The 12,764-nt window shown below is 46.1% G+C and overlaps 1 protein-coding gene across 1 annotated transcript in view; it reads right to left on the bottom strand.

The window, feature by feature from the left end:
- Positions 1–386: 386 nt before the first annotated feature.
- KCTD1 (potassium channel tetramerization domain containing 1) overlaps positions 387–12,764 on the bottom strand; it is a 195,957-nt gene continuing 183,579 nt past the window's right edge. Inside the window, exons 5-6 of the mRNA XM_011988043.1 lie at positions 5,020–5,325; positions 387–1,319 (exon numbers count right to left, since the gene is read on the bottom strand). Coding sequence (XP_011843433.1) covers positions 1,161–1,319; positions 5,020–5,325 — 465 coding nt within the window. The 3' untranslated portion in view covers positions 387–1,160. The remainder of the gene's footprint in view (positions 1,320–5,019; positions 5,326–12,764) is intronic.

The raw sequence follows: 12,764 nt of genomic DNA, 5'->3' as shown, positions 1-12,764 counted from the left end.
CAATGGAGCAGACTCGTGGAGCAGACACAGCCCAGCGAAGGCCAGTATCGCAGGTCAGAACAAAATGTTTTCAGCCATTAAATTTTGGTGTGGCTTGCTCTGCAGCCAGAGATAACTGAAATAGGTGTAACCGAAAAGTCCGTAAGAAGGAAGATTTACCTTGCTAACCAATGCAGAATCACAAAGCACGTGAAATAACATTTGCTGAGTCAGAAGACCACTGTCTGGAACAGGTGATGACATCCTTAGCCTTTAGTAGGTTTTGCCTTCAAAACTGACCCCGGCTTTCAAGCCTCTTTTTGATGCTCAACACGGACAATTTCAAAAAGAAAAAATTTCACTTTAATCCAGCCTCACCCCCACATGTGTGTTTCACACAGACCATCTTTTTTAAACAGAGTTTATTGTATTTAATACATTATAAAATTTGAAAAATTGTAGGAAAGCAGCAGACTTGAACTGGAGCAATTCTAACAAGGAATAATTCTGGCCCCTTGGCAAAACTGATCAGTTTTAAAACAAAGTAAAGTTCACATCTGTGAGGTGGACAAAAAAGTGTGACTTCTGTACAAACTACATGTAAAATTTCATGTCTAACATCTTTGCAATGTGCTCATGAGGGTTTTTCTGAAGTCCCGCCCGGTCCCAGCCTAAAGAGGGACGTGGAACCTCCATATACAAAAAAACTGGATTCAAGGTGTTTGGTTTTTTTTTTTTTTTTTTTAAAAAGGAAAAAGAAAGACAAAGGAAAAAGAAAGAATGGATGGCTGTTGGCAATGGAAACTGTAAGGAGACTGTGTCCTCACCGCTCATGGCTTGTTTATTAGTCAGAGACCTCGGGAGGCCTAGGACACTTCACGGCCATCACAGCACCAACTGCGGCTATCACCTTTTTTTTTTCTTTTTTGCATTTCCTACCTTTTGACATATATATATATATATATATATATTTATATATTTTTTACACCTTGAGGATATCACTATTCCAATTGTTCCCATATGAATACAGGTGTGGTCTCTATTGGATATAAATGTGTCTTTTATTCGATTTTAGGTCCAGGACTTGGTTTGCTGTTCCAACTGCACATAAATGTCCCTTTTTTGTTTGTTTGAGTTATTGGTTTTGTGTGTTTTCCTTTTTGCATAAGAAATATGTCCATTTAGTCCAGAGGCTCTTGCTTTATCCGGATGACGGAGGGTACGCGGGGCGTCCGCCTCAGTTCCCGCCGAAGGACGTATTCGCTGAACTGGGACGAGTCCACTCCTCCCCCACAGGAGCCCACGATTTCAAATCCTCTTTGCTGCAACCTCTCAAGGACCTGTGAGGACAAGACAAGCATCCAGTTAGGGGTGAGGTAAATCCTATGGCTACATAAACACCCCAAAGTTTGAGATTATGCGCAGCTCTGGTTCATCTCATCCAGCACCCATGTCCCTGTGAGCTGCTCCTCTCAAAGGAAGATCCTGGATTAACGGGCAGGAGAGAGGAAGTAAGCATTTCTAGTGCCTAAAATGTGCCTTTACATGGTTGCTTTACACACACCAGCTACAACACTCGGTGGTGTTAGGCCCATTTTATAGATGAGAAAACTGAGGCCCATGGCTAGTCAGTGATGGAACTGGGTTTCCAACTCAGGTCTGTTTGGCCTCAAACCTGTTATTTTTGTATACGCAATGCTGCCCTCTGTCAAAAATGAGGGTTCACATTTCAAAGCTCATTTATCACTAAAATACATCCTATGAGATGATAAATCTGGAAAGGACAGTGATGGCAAAGTTTACTTAGCCAGTGATTCATTTGTATTCTCAACTCCGCCTTTGTTCGAGTTTCCTAACACCAAGTTAATATATATGTTTCTAACTGGAAGATTGATATAATTTCAATAGCAGAACAAAGGGACTACTGAAGACACTAGAGGATTATCTACAGATTTTCAAGTTTGTAGCATTTGAAACAGATGTATTTCCCTGCATGCATTCAAGGAGACAAGAATCAGCACAATGATTACATATAAGAAAATGTATGAAAAATAAAGATATTCTAAACTTTTTATACAAATGTAAACCATAGAATCTGTTTCTTAATTTTGAAATCAAATACCTAACGCCAGCAAGATTCCCGGGTTTGGCACTACATGTCTGACACTCTTAAATGCAGGAAACAGTACCTGTGACTCTTAGACACAAATACAGGAAACTGATCTGGAGCATTCTGTTTCTTTAGGAATCCAACAAATATTATTAGACTTGCAAATATTTCCTGCCAGAGTTCTGAATATAATTAAATTACCTCCACACCACCTTGAAAGCAAAGTGATTCAGTCATAACTTAAAAAAAAAAAAAAAAAAACCACCATAAAAAACAAAAAAACGCCCACCTCAAAAAAACTTCTATTGGAAGGAAGTGAAATGTAGTCAATGTAACGTGAATCCTTACTTTTAAAAAAATTATTATTTTTTAGTTGCCTACTTCAATATAGAATATAGTCTGCTGTGTTGCAAAACAGCTTACTAGATGAGACTGGAAAGCAAGAGAGTGTGTTTTCTAAAAATTAAAACCTCAAGTGCTGGCAAATTAAAAAAACACACACAAGTCCTTATGAGAACAAAATTAACATTCTACCCAGCAGTGCGCTATTTCTGTAGGTAAATTCACAATGCATGTGATACCCGTCAGCATAAGGACAGGAAGAAAACAATCCCTAATTTCAAAATCAAGACGTGCTTTGGTGGCAGGTAGATACAAAGACGAATAACAGCTCCCTCCACGTATTCCCCAGCAGAGGCAGGAATGCAGCTTTCAGCAAGAGGCACTCCAGCTTGCTTGGCCAAACCAGACCCTGGAAAACATTCCTTGCCATGATTAGGAGGGGAAATCCAAAAGGGAGGAAGCTGTGAACAGCAGAGAACCTAACCCTGATGTCCGTTTTTCTTTGAGTCTTAAGGTCACTAAATGCTAACAGGAGGAGAAATCTCTAAGCTCTTCTTCGGAGTTCGATAGGCATCGTGATAATTATTCAATGTGATCCAATGTTACCTTGGATGTGGTCAAAAGCTTATTTCAATGTAATGCAAACAGCTGATGGAGCCATTACTTTGGAAACAACAACACGTTCACAGCAAAGTTCCTTAAACTGAGTGATCATATAACAACTTAGTAAGGTATAGGGTGTCATAAGCCTTATCCCAGAGTCTCTGCGTGCCCACAGGCTGGTGACTATTTCTTGGTCAGTGGAGCAGGAAGCAAGGGTAGGTCATGGCTGTGTCATACGATCACGTTAATCCAGATGAAAATTTCCACATCTGACGTAGGAAACTGTCAAGCGTATGAATTGACGATCGTTATTCACTGGCCCCAGGGTGTGGCCGAGGCCTTCCTGTCCTGGCTCTGAATGGTTCTGCCCCTCTGTCTGCTCCAGTGGCAGCCAGGGCAGGCTGTTGTGTGGAAGGGGACCGGCTTTCTGGGCTTTAAAGAGGTTTAAACTGCTGAGACCGTCTCAGGAACGCTGTGCAGGGCCATGCGGGAGCGCCACACACCTCCAGGGGGCGCTCTCCACACAGGTGAGAACGCGAATGCCGTTCTCCGGAACCCTGCGACCCAGCGGCCGCCCCGCCGCCTGGGAGCATGTGCCTTCCGCTAGCATGCTTAGGGAACATTTTCTGCCAGAATTTTCTGCTCTTCTGTTCTCAGACATCTGTTCATACATTTAAAGAGTTATAAATAGTCATGGAACAATCCTTAAGAGGCAGCACGGAAGAGTGGGTGCTTCGAGTCTCTGTGCTTTGGGAAGGGTTCTGCTGACTAAATACTGAACAACTTCATGGGCCCATTCCAGTTAAAAAGAGGGAAAAAACTAGAACCCTCACTCCATTGACTTCAAACGGTTTTGTGTCACACGGAGCTGGAATCGAGACCCAGGTGCGCCTCTGCCTTCTCATGAGAAAGACAGAGAGGATTAGCAGTGCTCACCTGTTAGGGTTGTAAGAAGACAACGCATGTCCAGGCCCTGGCCCAGGGTAGGGCAGAGAGTCGGTGCTCAGCACATGTTAGCCTCTGAGTTCTGAATTCCACCCCCACATCTCCTGCTCCCCTAGACTTCTCCATCTCAAGAAATGGCAGTTCCACTCACCCAGTTCCTCTGTCAAAAATCTTAGTCATCCCGGGCTTCTGTCTCACAACCCACAGCCATCGTCAGAAAACCTCATTAGCTCTACCCTCCAGACACTCAGAACTGGACACTTCTCAGCTGCTTGTACCACAGCTTGCTGCCCGGTCTCCTCGCTTCTCCTGTTCTCTAGCTGCTGTCACAGTGTTCACTTTAAAATACGAGTTCTGTCAGTTCTCCCTTCTGCTCAAAACCCTCCAATGGATTTCCATTTGGCTCACATACACAAATGAACCAAAACCAAAAGGTGCCAAAATAAACAATCCTAGGGCACTTGCCACCCCCTAACAAGGCTCTCCATGATCTGTCCCTGATCTTCCCTCCTGTCTGGGCACTTTCTCTCCCTCATTCACTTTCTTCAAGCCAAACTGGCTTTCCAGATAGTCCTCAATATGCCCAGCATACTCTACCCCAGAAATCCACTTACCACCTCCTGGGCAATATATTTATGTTGACTGTTTGCCTCCCATTCCACTCCCATAATGCAGTTCCACGAACACAGAGCTGTCCATCTTGTTCTCTGTTTGTCTCACTGAACCTGAACTGCTGGGCTCAAGTGATCCTCCTGCCTTAGCCTCTGGAGTGGCTGGGACTACACGCGTGTGCCACCGTGCCCAGCTGTTGTGTTCTATATCTGTCCCTTCTGTATCTCCAGTGCTCATCCCAGCACCTGGCATAATCACAAGACTTACGGAATGACTGCTGTGGAGGGTGATAATTCACCTACCCAACAGAAGTGTCACTGAGTGAGAGTTTCTCAGCTTTTTGGAGGAAAGGCACTATGTGAGGGCAAGGTTAAGTGACAACGGTGAGAGTGACATTTGATGCCACACAGTGTGTAACAATGCTATACCTGGACTGAGTTGAGGTGACAATAGCCATTTAGTGGAAACCTGATGACGTGGGTCGAGTCGTGATTCCAGCCTGCATTGACAGAGTTACACATCACGTCGCCGATTTCTGGAAATACTTCTTCTATCAAGGATTTGTCACCGCTTAGTGTGATCCTTTCTCCGAGGTCTGGGGCCACACGCACGACGAGGCACTCACAGGGCCTTGAAAAGCGACCAGTTTCTCTGTCCTGTTTCCATCTTTCCATCTCCAACAACATGGGCTGAAGCTGAAAATATTTTGCCTCTTCATATAACAAAGTGTAGTCCTGGAGAAAAAAAAAAAAAAAGTATTTCACAGTGCAAACTGCAAACATAAAGTACTGAACATGTCCACATCTAAGAGGTGATTTTTTCCACCTCTTGTTATGTCAATAATCAAATCTGCATGTGCGTTTTTCATTTGCGACAGGTTCGTAGAGGCTCAATTTGCATTCATTCATTCAGTGAGGATAAAAGGAGCTAAGCAGATTAGGGCTGGTCAGGCCTTTTTACATGATTTAAATCCTGTAACCCTCATCATTGCCCAGTGAATTAGGAACCATTATTATTCCCATTTGCAGATGAGAAAAGTGAGATGTGAAAAGATTCACCCAAGACTTGTTTCTTTTAGTAGAAAAAATGTCTCTGGGTATTTCAAGTTTGATTGTGTCAGTGAGAACCCAATTTCTGTCCTCTTGGATGGAACGCATACATTGACCAAGGGGAGGCACAACCTTGCCAACAGGTACCCTTCATCAGAAGCTCCGGGTCCCCTTTGGTGGCTACAGGAGTGTGTGGGACAGAGATATGAGGCTAGAGACAGGCGGGGATGGGCACCTGGAGGGCGGGCATGTGGCTTTTACTTGAACTTGGGTGTTGATCTGTGAGGGTTCGGGGGAGGCTAGTGTACCGCCCTGTGCCACCTGTTGGAGCTGCCATCACAGAGTCAGAGACATAAACAGCATTAGGCCTTGACTCCTGCAAGATGTGCAGTAAAGAAAACCTGTCCATTTCTGCATTTCTGAAAGCGTGAACACCTGGTCTTTTGGCATGGTTTCCTTTCCTCCAGCCTCAAAATAATCTATTGAATTGAAACAGAAATCTAACAAAACAGGTATTAAAACACACACGTAAGCCACTGAATGGGAAGACAAAAGAGAATGAGGGGGAGGCAGCAACTCAGGAACAATGTTAACAAGCAGGTCAATGTTATGGCTAAACGTAGCTATGGCCACAATCATTTCTGGGTGTAAGATAAGTGGATACTTGTCTAGACACGTTGACTGAGAACATTTTAATCAGCTGACACAGGCATTTGTGCCTTCCGTCCATGGGCAAGAGCTGGCAGGGGATGCCCGGTGCCTGCACGACAGCCAGTGTTGCAAACATGTGGTCCGAGTGCCTCAAAGAGGCCCCCGATGTCCAGGTGGGTTAGAGCATGAGAAGCAGAAGATGACCATGGGATGATTATTTTCATTTTGCACTTTGCTTCTTCTCTTACAAATCAAGCAATAGCAGTAGCAGCAGTAGGGGCATTATTCAACACTTCCAGAGAAAACAGCATGGAGAGATGAGAGTACTTGGCGGCCTTGAGGTGGGTAATCCACTTTCCATATAAAGAAACTCGGACCCAGTAGACGATGCTGATGACGACACTCATCTCAGTGGAATGGGCTGCTGCTTTATTCTGTCCTTTTCCTGGCAACCCCCTTACCACAGGAGTCTTGGTTCCTTGCAGGAAAGGAGCCCATTGCTCTGAAAATCTTCCTTGCACATGTTTCTACCTGCTTAGCCTCCTGACCCAGAGGAGATACTGTTTTGCTTTAAGGAGTTGAAAACTAGGCTGAGGTGTGGCCACTCTTAAGACAGGGCAGAACCAGGGCCCCTAGCCCAGCCTGAGGGGTAGGAGTGGGGAAGCCACTGCAGGTTCCTCCTGGTTCTACCTGGGATCCCCACTCCAGGCCTGTGTCATCTTGGCATCACACCAACTCTAAGATACTGACCTAAATACTTAGTTACCAAGATGACAGCTCTCAAGATTTTAAAACGGCAATGAGAGTTACACAAGAAAGAGAAGTGAGAACTTATGCTATTGCTTTTTATTTTCTTGTGAGATTTAATTACAAAATTTAGCACAAGGAAGGATCTAGACTCCAGTGAAAATACCACTTATCGGCTGGGCACGGTGGTTCACGCCTGTAATCCCAGCACTTTGGGAGGCCAAGGCAGGTGGATCACCTGAGGTCAGGAGTCTGAGACCAGCCTGGCCAACATGACGAAACCCCATCTCTACTAAAAATACAAAAATTAGCTGGGCGTGGTGGCGGACAAAGCCCTGATCTCCCAATGTGTCCAAAGTGAATGAAGTGAATGAAGCTAACAGGACTTGGGGTTAGAAGTCCTCCCCACGCTGACCCTGAGTCCTCACCATCTTTTCTTCCCTCTAGGTTCACAAGCCACTTGTTTAATAATCCACTCTGAGGTCTGGCCCTGGATGGGCAGTGAGGCTCGCAACATGATGTTGCTCCAATTCCTTGTTACCTACTCTTGGAAAAGTCGAGAAACACTGGCCCTTTTCCGATGTTGGCCCTGCTCAGTGACCACTCTGGGATCCTGCTAGGGTTTATTAAAGCGAGAGTTCAGAAGCGCTCCTATGAAGGTCGTGTTGCCCCTGGGCTAGAGTCTCACGGGCCTAGCCTTGAACTGCTTTAAGCCACCAGGTGTTCTTTTATTCTCTCTTGACCATCCTGGCTCCATTTTTTCCTTTACTATGTTGTTCTATCTGGTCTCCAGAGTAGAGCCACTGCTGCGCCATGGGGAGCAGATGACAGAGAACAGCCGAGTACTCATGCTTCTCTCCAGCGGCCGCTCACCATGCTGCTTTGCCTCTAAGCACTGGCCGGCTGGAGAACTGAAATGGTCCTTCTTGCTGCGTTACCATTTTCTGCACACGGCGAAGTGCACGCTGGCCATTCATTTTCTTGGCAGGCTCCTTTGTGTCTGTCTTTCTATCCTGCCTAACACCCGCTCACAGTTTCAGCTCATCAGAAATGAACCTGCAAAGCAGAGTCAGTCCCGCTGGCTGCTGTCTTTAGAAACCTCCTTTCCTTCCTTAAACGGGATCATTTAACTTGACTCTCTAAGTACCATGGTTTTTAAAGTTTAGTGTGTTTTTGTTAGGTTCTCTGGCCTTGTGCTTATTTCCTTCAGGCCTCTGAATCTTCAGAAATCTTTCCTTAAGCCTTTGTTCTAATCTGGCAATGTCCTTTCTGGGGCTTTTATAAACTTGAGATGACTGGTCTCTTGTTTCCAAGGTTCTTGGTGAAAATAGGCAGGGGTTTATGTGGCAGCAGCAGGTTCAGCACCTGTGTTTCTGAAGGAAATGAATTCACAACATCCACTTTTCCTCCCTTCTGAGCAATGAGCTTTCAGCAAAGCAACTCAAGAGTGTGCTAGCTGCTGTCACTCTTCTGCCCTGGTCCCATATCCATTTTATCTTCTGTGATTAAGAAAGCACCATCTGGCCAGGCACAGTGCTCACACCTGTAATTCCAGCACTTTGGAAGGCGGAGGCAGGAGGATTACTTGAGGCCAGGAGTTCCAGACCAGCCTGAGCAACAAAGGGAGACCCCGTTTCTACAAAAAGTGAAAATATCAGCTTGGTGTTGTGGCGTGGGCCTGTGGTCCCAGCGAAGTTGAGGCTGCAGTGAGCTATGTTTGCATCACTGCACTCCAGCCTAGGAGACCGAGAAAGACCCATCAAAAAAAAAAACAAAAAAAACGCACCATCCATATTTCTTGCTTAGCCCCATATACAGTTAAAGGGAAACCAGTTACTCACAGACCTATTATCATGTTTAAATCATTTCAAAATCTTAGAATATTGTTTTCTTTTCTTTGAGATGGCGTTTCGCTCTTGTCGTCCAGGCTGGAGTACAGTGGCATGATCTCGGTTCTCTGCAACCTCTGCCTCCTGGGTTCGAGCGATTCTCCATCCTCAGCCTTCCGAGTAGGTGAGATTACAGGCGCCTGCCACTACGCCCGGCTAATTTTTTGTATTTTTAGTAGAGACAGGGTTTTGCCATGTTGGCCAGTCTGGTCTCAAACTTCTGACCTCAGGTGATCCACCTGCCTTGGCCTCCTGAAATGCTGGGATTACAGGCATGAGCCACCACGCCCAGCCTGAATACATACTTTTAAATAATTTAAGATTTACAATAATTTTACATATGAGCTTCCCTAAGATCCTGAGGACAGGTACATGGGACCAGAAAACAGACATGGGTGGTGGACTCCAAAATGCAAACAGGCCGGGTTTTGAAACTTCTTTCTTGATTAAATAATTGGAGTTCAGAAAACATCCTCCCTAGAGGGAGGAAAACGATATATTCAGTGTAACAGGTTCCTACTGCTGCTGTGAGAAACTACCCCAACTTTGGTGGCTTAAAACAACACAAATTTATTCCCTTACAGTTCTCCAGGTCAGAAGTCGGAAATGGATCTCACTGGGCCGAAGTCATGGTGCCAGCAGGGATGCCTTCCTTCTGGAGGCTGTGGGGACAAATCCACTTCCTCATCTTTTCCAGCATCCAGAGGCTGCGAGAATTCCTTGGCCCATGGCCAGCAAGCACATCACTTCCCTCATCCCATCTTCTCCAACCCCGGCCCTCCTGCCTCCCTCAAATAAGGACCCGTGTGATTATACAGAGCCCGCCTGGATTATCCAGGCTAATCCCCCCATCTCAAGACCCTTAACTTAATCACATCTGCAAAGTCCTCTTTGCCATGTCAAGCATCGTATTCACAGGTTCTGAGGACTGGGGCAAACTTCCCCTCACAGTCAATGGTTCCGCAAAACAGTTCAAAGGCTTATTTTCTGAATGTACCTGAGGTTTTACTCAGTAGCTGACAGGTCCTTAACACTCAAAAGGCAACTCAACTGTTCACCTATTTCATTTGAAAACCTGTGTAGGTGCCAGATGCCATGGAAGGCACCGTGAGCACACAAAGGATTTTTCTCTGGGGAATGTCTCTAATACCTCCCAGGGGCTCTCGCTCTCCCCATCCCCAGGCTCAGGGCAGTGGGATCCTGCTCTTGGGACCCTCGGCAGTGGGTGGTTCCCTAGCAGGCAGGGCACCTATGTATCAGGGGTACCACCAACAAAGCAGGGGTGCCAAGAAAATGAGAGGATTTTACCTTTTCCATTTCCAAAACAGCATCCAAGTAGTGGTCATCACAAGAAAAGACAGATCTCTGCAGCACTTACTTTCCTTTGATTGTAAAGATTTTGTTCTTCTTGTCAGGGACGGGAGGTTGGGGGAGTGGCCACTGCAGTTTTTTCAGTGTTTGGGGTACTAAAGCTCTTCATTGCCCTGGCTTGTCATACTCCTTTGGGCTGGAAAGGAGTATTTCTTTTCTTTTCTTTTCTTTCTTTCTTCTTTCTTCTTCTTCTTCCTCTCTCTCTCTCTCTCTCTCTCTCTCTCTCTCTCTTTCTTTTTTTCATGGAGTTTCTCTCTCGTTGCCCAGGCTGGAGTGCAATGGCGTGATCTCGGCTCACTGCAACCTTTGCCTCCCCAGGTTCAATAGATTCTCCTGCCTCAGCCTCCAGAGTAGCTGGGATTACAGGCGCCCGCCATGAGGCCCGGCTAATTTTTGTATTTTTAGTAGAGATGGGGTTTCACCATGTTGGCCAGGCTGGTCTTGAACTCCTGACCTCAGGTGATCTGCTCACCTCAGCCTCCCATAATGCTGGGATTGCACGCGTGAGCCACCGTGCCTGGCCCATTCTTTCTTTTCTTCAAAGCCTGGAGGGACTGGCCCATGTGCCCCTTTTCTCCTGCCACTACTTGATACTTCTCACCAGGCAGTCCCCTCCCCATCCAGGGGCACTGACTCCCAGCTTCTCCTGACTACTCTTGTTTCCTGGGTCAAGGATACCCAGACTAGGATTAGTCTTGATGGCTACTGAAAGAAATGGAAGCACCAGCAGTGTCCCTTCTATGCCCTGCCACTGTCTCCACTCCCCATCTTACAGACAGAAGCACACACAGGTGGCCGTGCCAGGGTGCTGATGGCGGGACGGAAGGCAGGCCCACCAGCATTCTGAAACAACACCCTGGCTTGGTAAGTCACGAGGACGCCACACCACAGGAGCTAGGCCTGATGTCTAGAGCGTGCTGAGGGTGGGGACCAGAGACACCATCGGAGATGCTGCCAGGGCTGGGGCTGGCTGCTCTCCCATCCTCCCAGTCCTGCGTCCGGGTAAATATCCTTGGGAGGAGAAAAGAGGGCATGGGCAGTACTAGACAGCGCCAGTCAACACACCACAGATACAGCCTCGGTGGCGGCAGCTGAGGCCGTGGTCTGGGGCATGTCCTGAGTGGGCACTCCCGCAAGTACCAGTGAAGAAAGTCCAGTGAGTGGGGGCCTACCCAGGTTGCCACTCTGCCTTCTCCGAGAAAGTTCTACCCACAGGAATGAGGACCTAGAAGCAATGTGTGTGCTGTCACATTGGCTAAAGGGCAGGCATCGGAGCCAAGCCGAGCCAATCAGATGGTGTCTCTGTAGGACCAAGGGAGGGAAAAGAGGCCCTGGGCTTGCTGAGACTGGCACATGTTAATGGCAGCTCCTGTAACTGAAGTCCTCAGGGCGGTCCTGGTGTTTCCACCCCTGAGAGAAAGCTTCCACTAATTCTATGAGATAAAGTAGTAAGCGCTTCCTGTCAATACTCCCTTTAACTTTTCCTTAAGCTGGCGACTGGTTCTCGAGCAGGAGTAATTTTGACACTAGAGGACATTTAGCAAGGTCTGGAGACACTCTTGGTTGTTGCAACCAGGAAGCGGGTGCTAGTGGAATTTGATGGGTAGGGAGGGATGCTGCTGAAAACCCTACATTGCACAGGACACCCCCATCACAAAGAATTGTTTGGCCCCAAATGTTACTCTGAGCTTGACAGAGATCGTTTTTATTGCAGCCTAAGGAGCATGCAACTCACCTTGATCCAATGATCAGTTCATTCCTAGCATCATTAATGGTGGCTCCACCACATGCCTTTGCTACTGTGATGTAACATGAAGCAAACAGCATCACTGTGATGTATTCTCCCCAACATGTCTAACTTAAACCCATCATGTCTTTAGAGATGACTTCCAGTTTACAGGAAATCAGGGGATAGATTCATGAGCTAAACTACACACGACAAGGCCCAGTCTCCAGCAAGCTGTAAAAGGCATTGTGGGGTCAAGCAGGGAAACTCGAATATAATTGAGGAATTAGAGGAAATAATTGTTTTTTTTTTTTGAAAATGGAAAGCTAAAGGTTATTGTCCAAAATAAGCACAGGAAAAGATCCAGAAGGCTACTCACTAATGTTTTACCATTGGCAAGCTGAGTGGTGGGAACATATGGTATAGTTTTTTTTTTTCTTTTGGTTTGTTTATATTTTTAAATTTTCTACAATGTACATGTACTTCTTCTATATTAAAATGTTATTAAAAATAAACAATAGAGGTTGGTTGTGGTGGTGGCTCACACCTGTAATCCCAGCACTTTGGGAGGCTGAGGCAGGAGGATTGCTTGAGCCCAGGAGTTTGAGATCAACCTATGGCAGCATAGTGAGACTCTGTCTCTACAAAAAATGAAAACTTAGCTGACGCATCTCCAAGACAATCCTAAGTCAAAAGAACAAAGCTGGAGGCATCACGCTACCTGACTTCAAACTATACTA

The sequence above is a fragment of the Mandrillus leucophaeus genome, unplaced genomic scaffold (genome assembly GCF_000951045.1).
Source record: "Mandrillus leucophaeus isolate KB7577 unplaced genomic scaffold, Mleu.le_1.0 Scaffold322, whole genome shotgun sequence".
In the NCBI taxonomy this organism is placed as follows: Eukaryota; Metazoa; Chordata; class Mammalia; order Primates; family Cercopithecidae; genus Mandrillus; species Mandrillus leucophaeus.
This window is presented reverse-complemented; position numbering and strand designations above follow the sequence as displayed.